This window comes from Artibeus jamaicensis, unplaced genomic scaffold (assembly GCF_021234435.1).
Source record: "Artibeus jamaicensis isolate MK-2021 breed Jamaican fruit bat unplaced genomic scaffold, CSHL_Jam_final scaffold_625, whole genome shotgun sequence".
Lineage (NCBI taxonomy): Eukaryota > Metazoa > Chordata > Mammalia > Chiroptera > Phyllostomidae > Artibeus > Artibeus jamaicensis.
The window spans coordinates 1,224,131-1,245,487 of NW_026522051.1; the positions used below are offsets into that span (position 1 = coordinate 1,224,131).

Below are 21,357 nucleotides of genomic sequence, written 5' to 3' on the forward strand. Positions count from 1 at the left end.
TTGCACAGGAGTTTAACTATTTACCCATAACTAAAGTTTCTGTTGATTTAAACCATGGGGCCTGCTGTTCATTCTGTGAAATTCTTCCGTTTTCCACACAGCTTGCCTACATCAGGGCTGGTGATACCATTTAGACATGCTATTTTGTCCTTTTTGGAGAGTCTAGTGAACTTGAGGGAAGAGTGAAATGGCAAAGATATTTCATGACATTGTTTTGGTTTTATACGTAAGCCTAATTCTGCTAGTTTTCCACAATCACCTCTCTTCCTCTTTTCCTTTCAACTCTAAAACTTAGAATATAGATTTAATATTTTTCTTTTTGATTTTTTTCCTTTTCCTAAGAGGTAATTGACCAATGATAAGGCCAAAAGCTGACAGATTAGTACCATTGACGTTAGAATAAAATAGCCGAAACCACAGCTAGAAGCCCCAGGATTAGCAACAGGAAGGAAACTGGGAAATGAGATGTCGGCTCCAGAGCACATGTCTTTAAAGGCTTCAATACCCTTCGTTCCTAGGAGAGGATGGCACTCCTGGCTCCTTTCCATCACCCAGACCCCACAGGGCGATACTGATAGGAGTTGCAGGGTCCAAAATAGAGTCTGACAGCCAGTTCAGGATCTCTGAACAGGAGAGAGAGGAGGTCTGGCTTTGCACCTATCTCTGTGGCGAGCTCATCCAAGTAGTCGATGTACTTGGTCTGCAAAATCTAGGTCTGGCTCTCTCCAAACCCTGGTGAAGAAAATAAGGGCAGATTCACAAGGTATTCTAAGTTATGCAAGAACATTAGACATTCAATAGCTATTGAAAGAGTGAAGTAACGAACAAACAAATCAATGAATTTTTAGTGACTCTCCTCTGGCAAATGTTGGCTTACCCCATCAGGAGTCCTATGTTTCAGATTGACTGTAGGCTGTCAAATAAATAGCCATGAATACATGGGAGTTCTAGGAATGTGACAACATTTGCAACCACAGTCATTATCGGCTTAGTAAAGCAAAGTACCAGCCAGTCAGGATTGCTGCCAAGATTCATGAGATAAGACAGATGCAAGCCTACCCCAGTGTCTTGCCCAGAGGAGACACTTAAATCTAGCTTGTTAAATTACCAAAGTGCCTAGTACTTTGGCTGGCATGTGGTACTCAGTAAATGTCAGAAGAGTGAGAATTTGAACATGAGCTAACCCCCTCATGGGATGAAGTCTCTAAGTCAACTTTCCAATGGGATGTGATTCCAGTTTTTTTAATATTTATATTTAAATTATATTTTATTGATTAAGCTATTATAGTTGTCCCAATTATTCCCCTTTTGCCCGCACCATCCAGACCTGTCACTCTCTTAGTCCATTGTCTATGTCCATGGGTCATGCATATATCCTTTTGCTATTGTATTCCCTATGCTGTACTTTACATCGCCATGACTATTCTGTAATGACCAATTTGTACTTAATCCCTTCACCTTTTTCACCTGTCCCCATTACCTCCTCCCATCTGGCAACCATCAAAATGTTTTCTGTATCTATGATTCTGTTTTTGTCCTGCTTGTTTATTTTATTTTTACATTCAATTGATAACTATGTATTTATTGCCATTTTATTATTTATATTTTTGACCATTTTCTTAAAGAAGACCCTTCGACAGTTCATATAATATTGGTTTGGTGAACTCCTTTAGATGGTTTCTTGTCTGGGAAGCTCTTTATCTGTCCTTCAATTCCAAATGATAGCTTTGCTGGGTGGTAGAATAAGGATTTCTTGCCATCCCTTGTGTTCTGCAAAGTTTCTTTTAGGAAATCAGCTGATCATCTTATGGGAACTCTCTTATAAGTAACTAACTGCTTTTCTCTTGCTGCTTTTAAGATTCTGTATTTAACCTTGGACATTTTAATTATTATGTGTCTTGGTATGGCCCTGTTTGAGTTCACCTTGTTTGGGGGCTTTCTGTGCTTCCTGCGATTGTATGTCTGTTTCCTTCACCAAGTTCAGGAAATTTTCTGTCATTATTTTTTCAAGTAGGTTTTCAGTTTCTTGCTTTCTCTCTTCTTTCAGCATCCCCATGATGTGAATGTTTTGCTCTTGAATTCCCAGAGGCTTCTTACACTATCTTCATTTTGTAAATCATTTTTCTTCTTGCTGTTCTGTTCTGGCTGGGTGATTTTTGCTTCCTTATATTCCAAATTGCTAATCTGATTCTCAGCTTTATCCACTCTACTGTTGATTCCTTATAAATTGTTCTTAATTTCAATTAATGTATTCTTCACTTCTGACTGGTTCTTTTTATGGTTTCCATGTCTCTTTTATTCAGTTGAAGTTCTCTCTGAGTTCATCTACCCTTCTCCTAAGTTCATTGAGCATCCTGATAATCAACCAGTATTTTGAACCCTGCATCTAGTAGATTGCTTATCTCCATTTTGTGTAGTTCTTTTTCTGGTTTTGATCTCTTCTTTCATTTGGGCCATGTTTCTTTGTCTTTTTATTTTGGCAGCCTCTCTGTGCTTGTTCCTATGTGTCAGGTAGAGCTGCTGTGATTTCCTGGCTTAGTAGAGTGGACTAATGTAGTAGGTGTTCTGTAGGGTCCAGTGGCACAGCCTCCCCTCTCCAAGCTGGGTATTTGAATTGTGCTCACTGTGTGGGCTGTGTACACCCTCCTGTTGAGACTTGATTGCCATTAGAAGGTCAATGGGAAGGATTTACCCAGGCTGATCAGCTTCAAGGACTGGCTGTGACCACTGACTGTGAACTTCCAACCACTGTGGAGGACCAGCTATGTAGGGCCCACTCCACAGAACAGGACTTACTTCAGCAGGCCTCTGGTGCCCACTGAGTCCACCCCTTGAGTGTATTGCTTGTGGAGGTGGTTGTGTGGTTGTGCTGTAATGTGGTTTGTAGATGTCTAGTGGATAGGCAGTCTCTGGGGCTTCCTGGGATGTATCGGCTATCCACGGTCGGCCTCTGTGTGTTTTCTGGCTGGGGCCACCTGGAATAAGCTACAAAGCAATCTGAAGATGACTTCCTTGTGCTGGGCTTGGGTGTACCCGAGTGAGGCAAACTGTGAACCAAGGCTGGCTGCTTCTAATTCTGGGGATGGGACCACTTATTGAGAGGCATTGGGCTTGTTGAGGACAAATGCTACGTGTCTGAGAGAGTTTAGGAAAATATGAAGCATGAGCCAAGAGAAGTCATTTGTATGGAAAAGTCCCTGGAAACAGCTTGGGTGGGCCTAAAGTTTGGGTAGGATGGAACCTCAGGAAATCACTAGGGTGGGCAATTCGTGTGAGCCAGTTTGATGGAGTCTCAGACCATGCTGCCCACCTGCTGGCATTGTGTGGGGCGGGAGGGCTCAGAAAAGGAACAATGGTCTTTGCCAGTACTTCTGTCTGGGAGAAAGCTGCCTCTCAGCTCTTGCCCTGGTGCCAGACAATTAATTTCCTTCTCCTGTCTCTGGTGTCTTTCAAGCTGCTGCCCCACACTGTAGCTCAGAAAGAGAATCTGAGGAAGTCCAAGTGTGGAATCTTTAAGAGGAGCTGCCTAGGACTTCAGCAGTTTCTGTATTTTACAACCTCGATCCCCACTGGCTTTTACAGCCAGAAGGTATGGGAACTATTATTCCTGGCACTGGATCCCTGGGCTGGTGGTCTTGGTGTGGGGCTGGGACCCCTCAATTAAAAGTTATCTCTTTCAGATTTTATCTACCACACTTCGGTGTGGGACCAGCCCATTCCGCATCTCCACCCCTCCTACCAGTCTCAGTGTGGTTATTTCTTTAATTCTGTGGTGGTAGGATTTTCACTCAGCTCAGTTTCTGTCTGTTCTGAATAGTGGTGGTTATGCAGTTTAGTTGTAGTTTTGATGTGGTTTGCAAGGAGGCAAGCCCTCGGCACTCAGTCTTGATTGAACTGCATTCCACTTCCATCACAAAGCAGAAATGGCTGACTTTTATGTCATACATCCTCTTTCTGATTTACTTGGATAGGAGGTCCCTCAGCTAACTTTTCAGAGACAGTCAGGCTACTGTCACTGCCATTACTGCCATCCATTCCCCATCTAACCACAGAGTGCGGGTGGCCTGAGAAACTAGGGAATTTAACGTGGGCATCATACAAAGTGTAAATGAAATTCAGTCAAGGGAAAAATGTTCTGGTTTGGTAAAATTTCTGTCTTTCAGTAGTTGGTTGTTAAACTACTAGGTATAAGAATCACTTAGGAAGGATATAAAAATGCGATGTCCAGTCTCATCCAGAAATTTGGATTCGGTTGGTATGAGCTGTGCCCTTGGAATGTGCATTTTTTAACGAGTGGCTAGGTAGTTCTTACAGGTGGGTAGAGCACTGTGTACTTTGAGAAACACTGCTCTAGGTAAAGATTGAGAAAACATTCTTACAGGCCTGTTCTTTTTTTGTTCCTCTTGGTAATGTCTTCCATCATAGTCTTCTCTGAGGGCAAGGTACACAGCCTAGAATATAAAAGGCTGGTTTGAGTAGTGGGTTTGATTCAATATCATCACTTTATCTAGTGGCTGATTGTTACAATTAGACTCTCACCATTAACCATGTTATACCAGTCAGGGCTGTTGCTGTTGAACTCCAGGGTACACCATACCCATTGGGTTCTATGTGGAGCTAGCCTTTGGGCACAGGCTACAGCATGAACTTGGAGGTGGGGAGGGAAAGACTGAGGCTGGAGAGAGAACATGAGCCTGAGGAGTTGGAACTATGCCAGTAGCTTGAGCTGTGTTGTGAAGATGATGGAAGGTTTTCAGCCGGAGATGACAAGATCAGACCTGCCTTAGAAAAATGGGCTCTAGGGAGGTGAGCATAAAGACAGCAAGCTCAGTTAAGAGGCTGCTGAAGTAGCCCTGGCTGGTGTCAGCCTGGAAACCAAAGGGTTGCCAGTTGGACTACCAATCAGGGCACATGCCTGCATTGAGGGCCAGGTCCCCAGCAGGGGGCACCCGAGAGGCAACCACACATTGATGTGTCTCTCCTTCCCTTCCCCTCTCTAAGAATAAATAAATAAAATCTTAGGAAAAGAGGCTGCTGAAGTAAACTTGGTGAGAGAGAGAGGGGTGCAAGCTAAGGTAGGGCAGTGGGGTTTGGAGAAATAGATGGGCACAAGCGTTATCAGCGTGAGCTATGATTCTGTGCATCCACTCTGTCCCTTGAGCTTCAGACGTGAAAAACGGCTGTTTCCCCTGGATGTGGCTAGTCATCTGACATCTCAGATTCAACAAGTTCAAAACTGAGCTCATCCCTGAAGCCTCCCTGTCCATTCCCCCATGCACCCCCTCTCCATTCATGAAAGTGCTGCCCACACCCAGTTTCTGTGGCCAGAGATTGGCAGGTCATCATGCTTGGTTCCCCTCTAATCTCCTCACATTGAGCCAGTCATTGTGCCCTGCTGATTTCTCACATCCGTATGCTCTCCTCCACCCTGTCCACCTGGCTCAGGCTGTGGCACATTTACTGTAGACTGTCGCAGTTGCCTTCTCGCTGGTCTCCGAGATGCCCTTATTTGCTCTTCGGCAGTCTACATACATACCTTTTGCCATGTATAGTGTGCACCTACATTTTTGTACATATTATACATGGGATTATTATACCCATGGTATAATGTACATCCTTATTTTTCCCTAAAAAATTGGGCAAAATAGTGCATGTTATACACAGCAAAATATGGTGTCTTCCCCACGAATGCTGAAATAATGTGTCAAAAATTGTCATTCTGGTGTCAGTTCCTTGCTTACAACCTTTCACTGGGTACCCTGACTGAAGAGTTTTCTTTAAAAAAACCCCAACAAATTATTTTATTGTTGTTCAATTACAGTTGTCTGCATTTACCCTTGCCCCCGCTCTCCCCCATGAAGAACTTTCTAAAAGGGAGATCCCAGGACCTCAGACCAGACCTCATCAGGGTCCTGAGTCCACTGGGTGATTTTTATGTGTGGCCAGGTTTGGGAAGAGCCAGTCTGCATTTTCTGTCCAAGCTTCTTGGCATGCCTTACATGGTCCCTGTGTCCTGGCTCCTTGTTCTCCAAGAACAGTCTCTCACTTCTTTCTGCCTCACATGCCAAGTTCTAGGAATGTCAGACAGCTTGTAATTCTCCATAGGCTTCATACCCCTGTGTTCAGGCTCCAGTGACTCACTTTTATGAACTTGGGAGGCCCAGTCCTCTAGGAAGTTTTCCTTGGCCACATGCCCTCCCCTTATTCCACTTTGCTGTTGCTAAGCACCCTTTCTCTTCTTCCCACTCATTCCATGCATCCCTCCACCAAAGTGTCTGTCTCATTATGTTTTAATCATCAGTTTAAATTTCTGTCTGTTCCACCAGGATCCATCACAAGGCTAGGTATTCATTGCTTTTGGTTGAGCTGAATTGACCCTGGGGTCAGGAGATAATAATAGCCTCCTGAGATGTAGGAAGTGGTACACAGATGGTCAGATAGAAACTTTTCAATACTTTTGGAACTTTGTAGGAATGTGTGAGATTCAACTGCTTAGATATCAGGAGTTAATTTGGAATGAAGTGTGGAGTAGGCCCTGTATCTATTGATTTGCACTTATTTTGAGGAATTCATAAACATCGTATAGGTAAAACCAGGAGTCAGATGTGTGCCTGCTTAGTGGTTCTTGTAGGATTCAAATAAAGGATAGTGTGCACTTCAGTTTATGCCAATCAGAATTTATGGCTTTCTAATATTTTAAAGGGCAATTACAAGTATTTGTTATTATTGTGTCTTTGTGACTTCTCCACTAACTTTTTGGGAGAGCAACCAAGGTTGGCAGCCTTCTTGTCTAAAGTCATTTTTGAGTCAACTCCACCAGGTGTGAAACCCTCAGACACTCACTTACCTTTGAAAACTCTTGTTGCCCAACGAGCTTGAAGTTCAGCAGTTGGGAACATGGAACCCAGGGGCTCAACAAGACTAGTGCAGGCAAGGGTTGACTTCTTCAGGTGAGGAGGGAACATGTACTTATATAGTGAGACCATACTATTCTTCACTTTAACAAGTAAATCTTCCAGGAAGGAAAAAGAGATTACATATCCTGTTGCAAAGACAATGACATCAATGTCCTCTTCCACCATCCCATTTTCAAAGATGGCAGACGTTTCTGTGAGCTCTCTCACTTTTGATTTCACCTTGATGACTCCCTAAAGTATATGGTTTGGTAGGTGATCATTTACCTCAGATGCTTTCTTTCATAAGGTATCTGAAACACGCAGAAGAAAACACTTAGAAGGGACATTTAAGGAGGAGTCATAAACCCACTTGATGTTTTATGGGTTTGGCTCTCAAAATAAAGAGGTTGTTCCAATATCCATAAAACTTTCTAACTTGATTAGTTGGCTTGCCCCCAAATTTACTCTTTGACTTTATTTTCACATCACATGTCTCTCCCCTCAACAAAGGGACAACATGAAGGCGATGAGGATAGAAGATGTTTCAAAAAAGGAAGCACCTCTGAGGGCTTAGATGAATTGCCAGTGCCTATGGTCAGTCCCTGCATATTGCAGCGGTTGAGAGCCCACTGATACTTCTGCCATTCTTTCCTGTTATGTACCTTTAATCATCTTGCTGTTCCACTTAATCTCTATCTGATCATAAACAAGAAAAGGAAAATGTGTTAAATTTTTCATTAGTTTAGATAATTAGTAAGGAATCAGTGTGAAAATTAATATGTAGAATTAAGTTTGGGGACATTTGTTAATGCCAAATATCCATCGAGTCTCTGTATGTGATAGCCTGGATGAGGAAGCGAAGTCTGCTTCTATTTCTTAAATTCTTTTTCTTGGAGGTTTAAGAATCATTTGGAAAAAATACCAGGCAGTACATGCCACATGTATCAGATTTCAGGATAAAGCAGTCATGTAGCTCTTGTTGAAAGATTCTAAAGCTCTACTGTTTTTTTTTTAAGGGAAGGATCTCATTATCAACTAAAGAAAAACAAACATTTATAATGTTTGTTTATGTTTATAAGGTCAGTGATGTATAACTTTGAGATGAACAGAGATTTTTTTTTTGGCAAGGAGACAGTGAGTGTGTTCTCAGAAGCGGCCCGTGCGGAGCCCTTATGCTGCACAGACAGAGTCAGCAAAGCAAGAGTCATCAGAGGGAGAACTGGACACACACTTTCACTATGACCCTTTGAAAGGAAGGTCACGGTCCTCTAAAACAGCCCTTCTAGTGGTGGACAGCTCTCGGGATTAGGACATTCTTTCCATGACCTTGTTCTTGGAGTAGCTCATCCCATTACTACTTGATGTTCTGAAGTATTTACCTTTTAGAAGGCATACAGAACACGTTTGGGTTTCCAACTGCAGCACCTGTGATACCTACACTGTTAGGCTGCAGCTTGAACTTAGCACATTAGCATTTGGCCTTTTGTGAAGAGAGGTACCTCTGATGACTGTGCTTGCCAATGAGTATGCTTGCCAATGAGTAAGAAAAGCAAAATAACTTCACTTGTTTTGAGGCTCAAGGCCATAATTTTCATGGTTGAACCACTGATTCATCCGTTGTTCTGACATCATTTTTGAAATATTTGTGGCAGGATATTTTGGAGCATGGAGCTGAACTGGTGTGGTAGACCGTGTCCCAGGATTAACCATTGTCATACATATGGCTCATGACCCAGGAACCTTGCCTGGTGCTGATGAACATCTGGTTACCAAAAAGGAAGGCAGGTGAGGGCACTGCCCCTTTTGGGAGGAACCCCCATATATAAGTGATATATCACATGTCTGGCCCCAGAAATTCCTGCATTGCTTTGTCTTAAAGATGCTTGACCTCCAAGTGAAGTAGGTTCCAGTTTTCACTGCAGCAATTTTACATAAGAGAAGTATCAGTGATATTTACATGGATAGAGGAAGTCTACAACAGTCTTAGGAACTTTCATGAAAACGTGAGAAAATCTTGGGGCTTACACCAATCATAAACTGTACCATGTTTATGGTACACTTTGTGGTACTTCTTCCCTCTTCTCACCTTTTTACCTGCCCAAGTTTCTTTTGTACTGAAGGCAAATAATTATAATCCTAGGAAATGTGCAGTGACAACCCAGTGACTACACAGGCATACACACGTGGGTCTGTATTTCCCTAGAGTGGGACTAACCAGGGGAGTCAACTTCCTCTCACACTTAACAGAAACTTGTTATGTATTATAAGTGTTAAAATTCTAAACTGGTACTGTGATTCCCATTCTCTTCAGATGCACATATGAGTCTTCTTTCTAGTGTGTTCTTTATCTTGCTTACTCAGATTTCTCTCATTTTATATATATATATATACATATATATATATAAATGTATATATATACATACAAATGTATATATATTTTCTATATATGTATCTGAATATATATCTCTGATCTACCTGATATATATATTCAGATATGTAGTTTACCTTGCTTATTGTTATTCCCCCATTGCCCAAATGCGTATTTGAATTTCTCTAAAAAATTTATCTATCATTCTATGAATTCTGTTGCATAAGACTATCCTAGATAAACACCTAACTATGATTCATATGTAAGGAAACCAGTTTACTTAGGAGTTTTAAAATCATCCACTCCAGATTGAAGACATTAGAACTTACTCCCTAGTTTGAATCCCAGCCACACCACTTACTGGCTGTGTTGCCTTGGGCAAGTTATTTCAACCTCTCTGTGTCTCAGTTTTTCTTTCTGCAAAATGGGAGCAATAACAGTACCTGCCTCATGGTATTACTATGTAGATTAAGTGATAAAAATAAAGTGTTTAAACTATTGTCTGTTAGTTATTATTACTTTGTAAATTTAGGGTGCAGGAGGAGGAGTTTCATAGAATGCCAGACATCAGGTGTAAGCCAGAATTTGGGGACAAATTTTGCTGGGAAGGGCCTCAACCTCACAGCTTGTAAAGTAGGAACTATACTCACCAGTGTTAAATTGTTCATCTGAGTGTGGTAACATACTTGTAATCCAGTATTTTCCCATGGCTGCCCTTATGTTGACTTGACAATACTTTGATTACATATAAGAGATTATATTTAAATATTTCCATGAGTGTCTCCCTTGCTTCCTTGGCACTGACCAATAGGTGACTTTGACAGGTTCCAATGTAAGCCCTTTATTAACCTGCCGAGGGTGAACCATTTTTGTTTATCACATTTGCTAGCTGGTATCTCAAGGTCTCCAAGTGTGAGACTCAGGACAGGAGAGTTTTTCTAGTTGTGGACATGGGCATAGTAAGTCCTGTGTAGCCAGAAGGAGCCAGGTGGAGGAGGCTAGTGTACAACTGATAGGGCTTCTGGGTCCAGGCCCTGTTGGGAGGGAAGGCTTTGAGGAGAAAGGAACCCTAGCTATTTCCCATGGTCACCTTGGTGTGTTCTTCTGACAGGGATTTATTTTCTGCTATTCCTAACCATCGCTGTCAACATTATCAACTGTTGGAAGGCTCGATGCCTTGACAGCTCACTTGTGTCATTCTTGACCAGGTGCAGAGATGACGATGGTTGGATGGCCTCTGTGCGCACCTAAATGTCTATGATCTTGGTTGGGAGTCTTACTGTCTATTTACTCTTTCTTGTCATGATCCCTGGCTAATTGAGGGCTATGTATATTCAAATATAATTCAAATGTGCACTAAATTTCTAAATGGACCCTCATACCTTCATATAATACACGAATGGGTCAACTTCTCACTAAGGCCCATGGGTGGAAACAAGGCCTCTTAGGCTGGATGTAATCTGGTCCAAACTTCCCATTTTTAGACTCAGAGAACTGTATCCCAGAGAAGTGAAGTGAGACAGTCTAGGCTACACAGCTGATAGAGGCAGAGCTGGGAGGTAAACTTTGGCTTCTTGACACCAAGAATTTTCTATGATACCTTATGGAGCAACTGAGTATACCCAAGCAAGCAAGCAAGCAAGCAAGCAGCCAATCAGCCAATTAATGAGTGATGGAGCCATGAGTACACAGCTCAGATTTCCCAGTGTGCCCCACCCGCTTCCTCTCATCTATGGTACAAGGTAAGCAGAAGGCACTGCGCCTGAGCAGCCTTCTTGCTGAGCTCAATGGCAATGTCTGTGGCTGAGTTTCCCAGTCCAGTCACCAGGATGTGCTTCCGCTCAAATCCCTCAGGTTGCTTGGATGGGCAGCTGTGAAAGTACTGGCCTTTGAACCTCTCAATACCTTCAGGAGGAAAAAAAGAGAAGCCTGTTAACTATGTCAAATTAGTTTCAACAAACCTGCATTGTCAGCTTTTCCTTCGTGGGGTCAATCATTTGTTTTGCCTCTTCCCCTCTTATTGGTGAGTTCCAATAGCGAGGCTAATTGACAAACTCAAAAGTGTAAACCATATGAGAAATGTTAGGTTAAGCATATGGTCCAGGACCAAACGAGTTTCCAGGAACCCTCCCCACTGACTCTGTCCATGGGCATGGTTCTGTGGAACCATCCTCCGTGGGAGGATGTGGTGGCCGTTGCACACTGTCACTGCTTGAAGACCGCACTGTGCTCCTTGCCTTAGTTCTTGATGATGACCTCCCACTAACCAAAGGATGAGAAATCTGAGCGTTTTCTTACCCTGAGGACAGTTGTCTTAAGTGAGTATGGAAAAGGTGTCATTGAGAATGAATCTGGCACAAGAGGGGCCTTGTGCAGTGGCCTGGGAGTGTGGGCGTGGGTTGAGTGCAATCTGCAACGCTGTTTAGGTTTTGTCTGAACCCATTTCAAGCCAGCTAAGGCACAGACTGCTGAGCATGGCCTCTCATTCTTTTCTGGCAGGGAGCTGCCTACCAAGGATGTACTGCTTTGTGCGAAAGGCCCGCTCAGCAGACTAGAACTGGAGCAGGACGCCGGGGTGGAAGGTAAGCTCTGGGTAAGGTGTAAAACATGTTTATTATTCAAGTGATGACACAGTCAGTATTTGTCAAGGGCCCTTTAGGAATCCACCTCTGTGCAGACAGTGTATTAGAGAAGATGTTTGGGAAGCAGTTTGCATGGCGTCTGATGTACTGTCACACTCCGAATGGTACTTGTTCCTATTTCATATTTTCAAAACAGGGTACTTCGTGATGGCAGTGTTGGTCGTGATCTCATATGGGTGAAATAATTGATTTTTCATTGATTTTTTTTCATGGAGCTCACTGGAGGTCTGTGAGTTTCAAAAGTGTACATAGAGGTCGTAGGTGTGTTGCATTTAAGGAACAATGTCAAATGGAAGCAAGCTTTCCTCATGTTTAGAGGAATGCCATATGCCTCTTGTTTGTGAGTATTTTCAATCTGAGGCCTGCTTTTCAAAGTTTCTGATATTTTTCAGAAATCTCCATTGGTAATGTTTGAGGCTGTTGAACTTTAAAATTGTAAAAGGAATGTTAGTATAAAGCTTATGAAAGTACTGTAACACATCTCGGCATTTTCAGCTGAGAGGAAAGATTTCGGATTTGCAGTCCATAGTGGTATGTGAGTTAAAGTACTGTGGATTCTTGGTATTCAAAATGTGGTGTGAGGGCCCGGCTGGTATAGCTCAGTGGATTGAGCATGGACTGCAAACCAAAGGGTCACCAGTTCGATTCCTAGTCAGGGCACACGCCTGGGTTGTGGGCCTGGTCCCCAGTATGGAGCGCTTGAGAGGCAGCCAGACACTGATGTTTCTCTCCTTCTGTTTCTCCTTCTCTTCCCCTCTCTGAAAATGAATAAGTAGAATCTTAAAAAAATAGAAAAATGTTGTTTGAGGACTGACACCTTCAGTGTTACTCAGGAGGTTGTTAGAAATGCAACAGAGCCATTTACATCTTGAGTTAGTCCTAACATCTATGGCTTATACCAGCTCAGAGACCAATGAACAGAAATGTGTTTTACTAACCCCTCCAGGAAACAATTCTAGCAGTGAAATAGGAAACAGCAGAAGTAGTCCTCTTGCAACTCTCACATGATCTTTAAAAGAATAGAGAATATAAATTACATATCATAAGAGGGTAATATATCTATTAAATATAGTGATAACTAAGTGACAAGGACCTATAAAAGCTTCTGGTGTAAAGAATCTGTCATTTATAGGATGGATCTACTAGGAATTGGGGAAAAACTACATTGGGTGGAACTGGACATTATAATGGTACTTAACAAATACAGATTTTCACCAAAATCAGCTGTTATAAGTTAATATAATATAAACCTGGGACAACTAAAATTACCAAGACACTGATATGTGCTAAAAATTTAAACTCCACTAAGGGCTATTTATTCAGAGGTGTAATTTCAATTTCCTTAGCACAGTTACTAGTTCTTAGAGTGTAGGTTATTGATACAAATTCAGCATGTTGAATTTTTTTTGTTGCTGATGATTAGTTTTTTTTTTTTTAAATTTTTTATTTATCTTTAGAGGGGAAGGGAAGGAGAGAGGGAGAGAAACATCAATGTATGGTTGCCTTTTGTGCGTCCCCTGCTGGGAACTGGCCTGCAGGGAACTGGCCTGCAACCCTGGTATGTGCCCTGACTGGGATTTGAACTGCGATTGTCTGGTTCGCATGCCCGTGCTCAATCCACTGAGCTACACCAGCCAGGGCTGATGATTAGTTTTTGAGGAAACACAGGAAAGATAGTTCTAGCTATATTTCAAAGTGATCTGAACATCTTTACCTTGCAAGAGATGGCACCCAGAAAAAAAATAATTAGCAAACGTAATTTCCATGGGCATCTTAGATGAATGGAAAACTGTGAGTTGCTGTAGCACATTTTCCTAAGAAGTTCTGTTTACATAGAGAAGGTAAGAAACTGGTCCCTCATTGATAATGAGTTAAATAAAATTGTTGACACATGTTTATTTAAAATAATGAAATAGAAGTTTGATATTTTACATATGGGTTTTTTTAAGGGAAGTGAGGATAGGACTCTTCAGTGGTTATAAATATGAGTTTAAAGGCAGTTTCACCATCAATATCATCATTCAAACCTTTACTCTTAACAGGTGATTTTTTTCTTCTGTCAATGTATACAATTTATAATGTCAGCACAATGACATTCTCTTTGGCTTTTCTACCATGCCCTTAGTTTTTGGCAAAGAATTGGATTGGAATACTTTTTTTAATTCATAATTTCTTTCAGTATCAGAGGAACTTCTTATTTAAATGTGATCTGTTCTAATGCAGAGAAGAGTACTCCCCCCAAAATGTAATACCTGGAACTGAATGTATTTTAGAAGATCAAACTTCTTGGCAAAGATCCTGAAATAGTCCAGGAGCTTCAAATTGGGCAGAAAGTTTGGAAAATCTTCAGGCACTGGAAAGTCACTGAAACGGGACATTTCTTTGCTCGTGCTGGTGATGACAGATTGAGAGATACTCACTCGCCCATCGTCCACATTTTCCTAAAAGATCAAATAAAAGTGATAATCATGCATTAAACAAATCCCTTAGCCCTACTCTTCTTTTAATCTAACCCCTGGGTGAGGTGGTCCCCTCTGGTGCAGTGTACACGATTGTCACCCTGTGTGGCAGGGCCTACGTGGGGCCTTGCACAGTGGCCCCCAGAGGGGCTATTACCATACGGGGGCTGGGGAGTGGCAACCACCCTCCTTTGGCCATGTTTAGTACCATAGGTCTCTACTTTCTTAACGTCAGTCATTGCTACAGCCAGCGCTTTCTGGAATTCTCCCTAGGGAGGATATACCCACCTTCCACCCCTTTAATAAACCCTGGGACACTGCTCAGAGAACATAATGGAGAATTTCAATTAAAATGAGTCCTTTGGGGGCCAAGGAGTTTTCACAACTTGGTTGGAATCCTCTCCCTTTACTCTATGTTTCTTGGCAATCAACCTTCCTTAAGCAATAAAGGTGAATAGCACTGACACCTGTTGAACCTTAAACTTGACTTTAGATGTTACCAAGTATGCTTCAGTGGAACCAGAGGTAGCACACACTATGGCTGAGTTTATAATTTTCTCTACAAGAAGTGCTGTGCTTAATGGTAATGTCCTTTATGTTAAATCACGGTAAGAACCAAGGATGAATGATTCAATGTCCCTGAAATTAGCATGTTATCAAAGGGGCTTTTATAAGAAAATTTAATTATGCCAACCAAGAAATCCTTAGTAGATACTTCTGCCGAAGCAGAGACTAAGGCAAATCCAGGCAAAATAGCAATTGCTATTATGGCTCAGCATTAGTGTGAGGTATAAAGAAATGTAAAGTTAATTAATTTAAATATATGACTTTATTTTATATAAAGGGCACTATAGTCTCTTCCACATAATAGTAAATAAAGGAAAGTAAATATTCAACTATAATTACATGACCACAATAAATCAATTGTACATGTACCTTTCTCATCCTTATTCATAGAAAAGTGATTACTTCCCTGCCAATCTTTAGATCAAGGTTCCTTAGATTTTGGGGGCACTGAGAGAGGCTGCCCAGACCAGCAGAAGGAGCCTGGTCTTGGTGCTTAGACATAGCCTTAAATCTGCTGCTTTCAGGCTGTATGAGCCTGGACCAGATCAGTCCCCTCAGCGGTAGAAGATGGTAGTGTCTGTTGTCACCAAGGAAGCTGTGAGCCTGAGTTACAGCTTACCGCCCACTAGTGTAGGAAAGGCCCTGGGGGAGATGCTTGGACACCCCAGGACTGACACAGCCGCACAGTGTCACACCTGAGTTTTCTGTACAAGAAGTTGTATTTGCTTTCTCTTTCTTTTTTAAATCTTCACCTGAGGACATATTTAGTGATTTGAGAGAGATAGAGAAACAGTGATGTGAGAGAAAACCATCAATCAGTTGCCTCCCGTACACACCCCAGCTAGGGATCAAACCTGCAACCTAGGTATATGCCCTGACCAGGAATTGAACCTTCAGCCTTTTGGTTACAGGATGATGCTTTAACCACCTGAGCTACCAGGTGCCAGTCGGCCAGGGCTGTACTTGATTATTGTTGAACAAACTCAAAAAGGGTCTGGAGGCTTTGCTATAGATGCATGATAAAGATTTTTTCAAGGGTCTTGAGGTTTGCAAATAGGAAGCACAGCTAGGCAGTGGCCAGAGAAAGAAGTGGCTAAAGAAGAAGGAAAAGCTAAGATTTCTTATAGTAACAAGTACATTCTTGAGAACAATCAGTCCTGCACTGTTAGCCTCTGGATTGATCCAAGATGGTAATTCTCTAGGTGACAAGTGGTCTGGATACATGAACATCCTTCCCTTGGTCCTTTAGGATCATCTGGAGGTTTAATCTATATGCAGGCGCTCATGCAGGACTGGAAGGGTCAGAAGTTTAAGTTCCCAGACCAGTCCAAGTAAAGTAGAATCGTTTCCTCATTCCTCAGCCTACTCGATCATGGTGATTTAGCAGCTTGGCTGTAGTGACTCCACTTTATTTCTTCATTCTGTTCCTGAACTTCAAAGAGTTAACTGTGAATCTTGCCTCTTTTATACATAGAATGCTCTTTATATGTATTGTGTTTCACAGAGATTATTAGTATCCATACAAGTCACCGAAGCTAAAACAGTATTTGCTCCCAGGTCATGTTATTTAGGAGCGATATCTAGAGCCTTGCTGAGTGTTGGTCTAAGTCTGTAAAGACCCTCCCCCCCCCCCCACACACACTTTTCTTCTCTCCATCTTCCCATCAACCTACCCATTTATCCACCCACCCACCCTCTAAGGCTGACTCAGGCCAGCGATCAGATGCCTTTTTTCATGAGCAGTATGTTTATATTTCCTAGATTACTTTTGCCAAAAAGCTTGATCTTCTAAAATATATTCAGTTCCAGAATCAAGGCTCAGATGATAACTTTGTTGCAATTTCAAATGCTTTGGTAAAAACTAGTCATATTAGGGTATGCCATCTTTCTAGGTGATTAGAGTTTGGTGTGGTGGTGGTGTTACTGTACATTAAGTATTAAAATGCAAAGAGAGTTTGTATTAAAATATGAAGTGGTTTCTGTGTCATACACAAAGATACACTGATCTGAACTCTGCACAAATAATAAATCATGGTACTTCAATTTTCAAACATTAGCTTCAAATTGTGAAATCCTAGAGTCAAATGGATGGTGTAAACTCTTTTGGGATGGCTCTGTGTGATCGGGTACAATATGCTCAGCAAGGCTGAATGTCTTGAGTTTCTCATCCAGCCAGGTTCTCAAAATCAGAAATATTTCATAAAGCAAAAACCAAAAGAAAACAAAAACAAGAAAACCCACCCTATTTTTCCCTCAGGACCTGATAATTTTGTAGGTAGTGCAGAACAGAGACAAGGGCTCTGGAGTTACACGGGGTTGACACCCTAATGCTGTGACCCTTAATGGCTTTTTAAACTGTGAGTAAGTTATATAAGTCAGTTCCCCCTGTAAAATAGGGCTTATTAATAATTACAACATCAGATAAAATATAGAAAATTCTGACTTCCATCCAAGACGGAGGCATAGGTAGATACACTGTGCCTCTTCACACAACCAAAATGAGGACAACAATTTAGGGACAAAATAACAACCAGTACTGACGGAAAACTCAACTGTATGGAAGTGCAACAGCCAAGGAGTTAAAGTAGACACATTCATCCACACTGGTAGGAGGGGTGGAGTTGGGCGGCCAGGCTGAGAGGGGTTGTGGCAAAAAACAGAGGAGTGGCTGGCAGATGCTGGGCATGCAACATAGCAGCAGGCAGACCATGGGTGCACAGGGCAGTAGCTGGCAGACCCAGCGAGGTGGGGGACTGTGGAGGGGCTTGGTGTGCAAGGTGGGTGGTAGAACTGGGCAGTCCCACATTGGCATGCAGATTAACCAGGTGAAACTGGGGAGTGAGACAGTCTGCATAACCCAGGGCCCCATCACGGGGAAATAAAGCCTCAAAGCACCAATTGAAAACACCTGTGGGGGTTGAGGTGCTGGGAGAGACTCCCAGCCTCACAGGAGAGTTATGGGTCTCTCCAACGAACATACACAAAACCACCCACCTGGGAGTCAGTACAAGAAGGGCCCAGTGTGCTTGGAGGAAGGGATGGAAGTGACTGAAATCAGGCAGAGTGGAACAAGCGCCATTGTTCCCTCTCAGACCCCTACCCCACATACCGCATCACAATCCAGTGACTGGGTTGTCCCATGCTGGTGAACACCTAAGGCTTCACCCCTCACTATGTAACAAGTGCATCAAGACAAAAAAAAAGTGACCCAAACTGTAGAACACATCAAAACTCCAGAAAAAATACAACTAAGTGATGAAGAGATAGCTAACTTATCAGATGCAGAGTTCAAGTCACTGGTGATCAGGATGCTCACAGAATTGGTTGAATTTGGCCACAAATTAGATGAAAAAATGAAGGCTATGCTAAGTGAAATGAAGGAAAATGTACAGGGAACCAATAGTGTTGGGAAGGAAACTGGGACTCAAATCAATGGAGTGGACTAGAAGGAAGAAAGAAACAACCAAATGAAAGAGAATGAAGAGACAAGAATTCAAAAAAGTGAGGAGAGGCTTAGGAACGTCCAGGAGGTTCTTTAAACATTCCAACATCTGAATTACAGGGGTGCCAGAAGGAGACGAGGAAGAGCAGCAAGTGGAAAAGTTATTTGAACAAATAATACAGGAGAACTTTCCCAATCTGGCAAAGGAAATAGACTTCCAGGAAGTCCAGGAAGCTCAGAGAGTCCCAAAGAAGTTGGACCCAAGAAAGCACATACCAAGGCACATCATCATTACATCAGCCAAGACTAAAATAAAGGAGAGAATCCTAGAAGCAGCAAGAGATAAGGGGACAGAAACCTACAAAGGAGTTCCCTTGAGACTGTCAGCTGATTTCTCAAAAGAGACCTTACAGGTAAGAAGGGTCTGGAAAGAAGTATTCCCATGAAAGGCAGGGACCTATATCCAAGGTTGTTATATCCAGCAAATCTTTCATTTAGAATGGAAGGGCAGGTAAAATGCTTCTCAGATGAGGTCAGGTTGAAGGAGTTCATCACCACCAAGCCCTTATTATATGAACTGTTAGAGGGACTTATCTAAGAAAAAGAAGATGGCCTGGCTGGTGTAGCTCAGTGGATTGAGGGCTGGCCTACGAACCAAACAACCATGGTTTGATTCCCAGTCAGGGTACATCCCTGGTTTGTAGGCCAGTTCTCAGCAGGGGATGCATGAAAGGCAACCATACATTGATATTTCTCTCCCTCTCTCCTTTCCTTCCCCTCTAAAGATAAATAAATAAAAATATTTTAAAAGGAAGATAAAAAACATGTACAGTAAAATGACAGCAAACTCACAATTATTAACAACCACACCCAAAACAAAAATAAAAACAAACTAAGCAAACAACTAGAACAGGAACAGAACCAGAGAAATGGAGATCACATGGAGGGTTATCAACAGGGGAGTGGGAGGGGGAGAGAGGGGGGAAAAGGTACAGAGAACAAGTAGCACAGATGTTATGTAGAAAACAGACAGGTGGAGAGCAAGAATAGTATGGAAAATGTAGAAGCTAAAGAATTTATAAGTATGACCCATGGACATGAACTAAAGGTGGGGAATGTGGGTGGAAGAGGGTGTGCAGGGTGGAGGGGAGTGAAGCGGGGACATGGGACAACTGTGATAACATAACCAATAAAATATATTTAAAATAATAAAAAGTAAATGAAAAATACACTCTAATATTAGTATATTGCTTTGAGAATGACAGAAATAATGAGCTGCAAGACAGAGCCCTAGGGAGAGCTTCTGGATGCTCCTGGCTTTACCATGTGGGTTAGAACAGGACGACCTGGGAGATGTGTCCCAGTCTAGTGCTTGGCCCCTGCCTGGCTGCATGGAGTGCATGTGGTCGGACTGGCTCAGGGAACCCCCCAGTCAAGCCTTGTTGTAGCTGTGATTCACCCTGCAAGAGCAGCACAGCCTGTGCCGGAAACGAGAAGAGTTCACGTACTTGGAACCTCCCCAGTCCTCTGATGACTTTGGTCCTCTCAAAGCAGATGGGCATGAGTCCCTCATCCACAGAGCACTTCAGAGAGATCAGGCCACTGACCCCAACTCCGATCACTACTACTGTCTTTGCTGTGGTCCCTAGTCACAGAGTTGATCAATCAGTGCTGCTACAGTGGGGCAAAAGGAAAGGAAGATGGTTATGGTGTGCCCGAGTATTGGGCTCTAAAGGGCAGTGGTAATTTAATAACCAGCTGGAATGGAATAAAATGCCTTAGTAGTGAATTTCCAAAGTGTCATGGGCTTTACTGCAAGCCTTGTTGACAAAATCTTGGTTTAACAGTCAAAATGCAACTGATTTCACAAAGCCAAGTGATCAGTGATATAGTTCTAGGGAGATGAGCCAAATTCCCAGTTACTTTCCCCAGAGTTGAGAGTTTCAGAGTTTAGGGCTGAGCTGTTCCTTGTCAGCCTCTTCCTACCTTTACTGAGGCCTTTTAGCGCAGTCTGTCTGCCGCAGCAGTGTGCTTTGTGGGTTGTGTGCGTGGAGGCAGTCAGAAGGGGTTAAATGTTGGAGGAGGCAGTGAGTAAAGGGAGGAGCTTCTCCAGCCTTCTGTCAGCTGAAGCTCCAAGGACTGTGCTAGTTATGGAGTCAAGCAAGAAGCCTCTATTCGGAGGTCCAGTGTAGTGGTAGTGTCTTTACAGTAACCATGTTACGTGTGCACTTGTCACAGACACATGAAAAGACACCACCTCCTCAGGGAAATTTAAAGCAAAACCACAGTGAAATATCACCTCTCACCTGCCATATTGGCTACTATCAAAACAGCAGAGTTACAAGCATTGGCACAGATATTAAGATAAGGGAAACCCCTTTGCGTTGTAGGTAAGATTGCAAATTGGTGCAGCTACTACGGAAAACAGTAGGAAGGTTCCTCAAAAAACTAAAAATAGAACTACTGTATGACCCAGCAATTCCACTTCTGGTATGTATCTGAAGAAAATTTAAGCACTAGTTCAAAAAGATACATGCATTCCTGTATTTATTGCAGCATTATATACAATAGCCAAGATATGGAAGCAACCCAAGTGTCCATCATTAGAGAAATGGACACAGAAGATGTGACACACACACACACACACGCACACACACACACACACACGGATATAACTCAGCAGTAAAAAAGATATTTCATCATCAGGAATGACATCTTGCCATTTGAAACATGGTTGGGCTGAGAGGGTATTATGCTAAGTAAAATAATTCAGACAAAACCATATGATTTCACTGATATGTGGAATTTAAAAAAACAAAGCTAATGGACAAACAAAACAAAACAAAACAGATACAGGCTCATAGATCCAGAGAATAAATTGCCAGAGGGGAGATGGTGGGAGGGTGTTGGTGGAAAATATGAAGGAGAATAAGAGGTACAAAGTTTCAGTTATAAAATAAATGTCACAGGATATAGTAAACAG

The 21,357-nt window shown here is 42.3% G+C and overlaps 1 protein-coding gene across 1 annotated transcript; it reads right to left on the reverse strand.

Moving 5' to 3' along the window:
* Nucleotides 1-379: 379 nt before the first annotated feature.
* On the reverse strand, nucleotides 380-19,984 carry FMO2 (flavin containing dimethylaniline monoxygenase 2). Its single transcript, XM_053659395.1, is given in 12 exon segments — nucleotides 380-732; nucleotides 4,372-4,451; nucleotides 6,844-7,181; nucleotides 7,183-7,207; nucleotides 8,461-8,539; nucleotides 8,542-8,574; nucleotides 8,577-8,658; nucleotides 11,027-11,200; nucleotides 11,432-11,478; nucleotides 11,481-11,577; nucleotides 14,159-14,347; nucleotides 19,883-19,984. Coding segments are annotated over 12 exon segments (1,551 nt in total). The 5' UTR covers nucleotides 19,937-19,984.
* Between the last annotated feature and the right edge of the window lie 1,373 nt (nucleotides 19,985-21,357).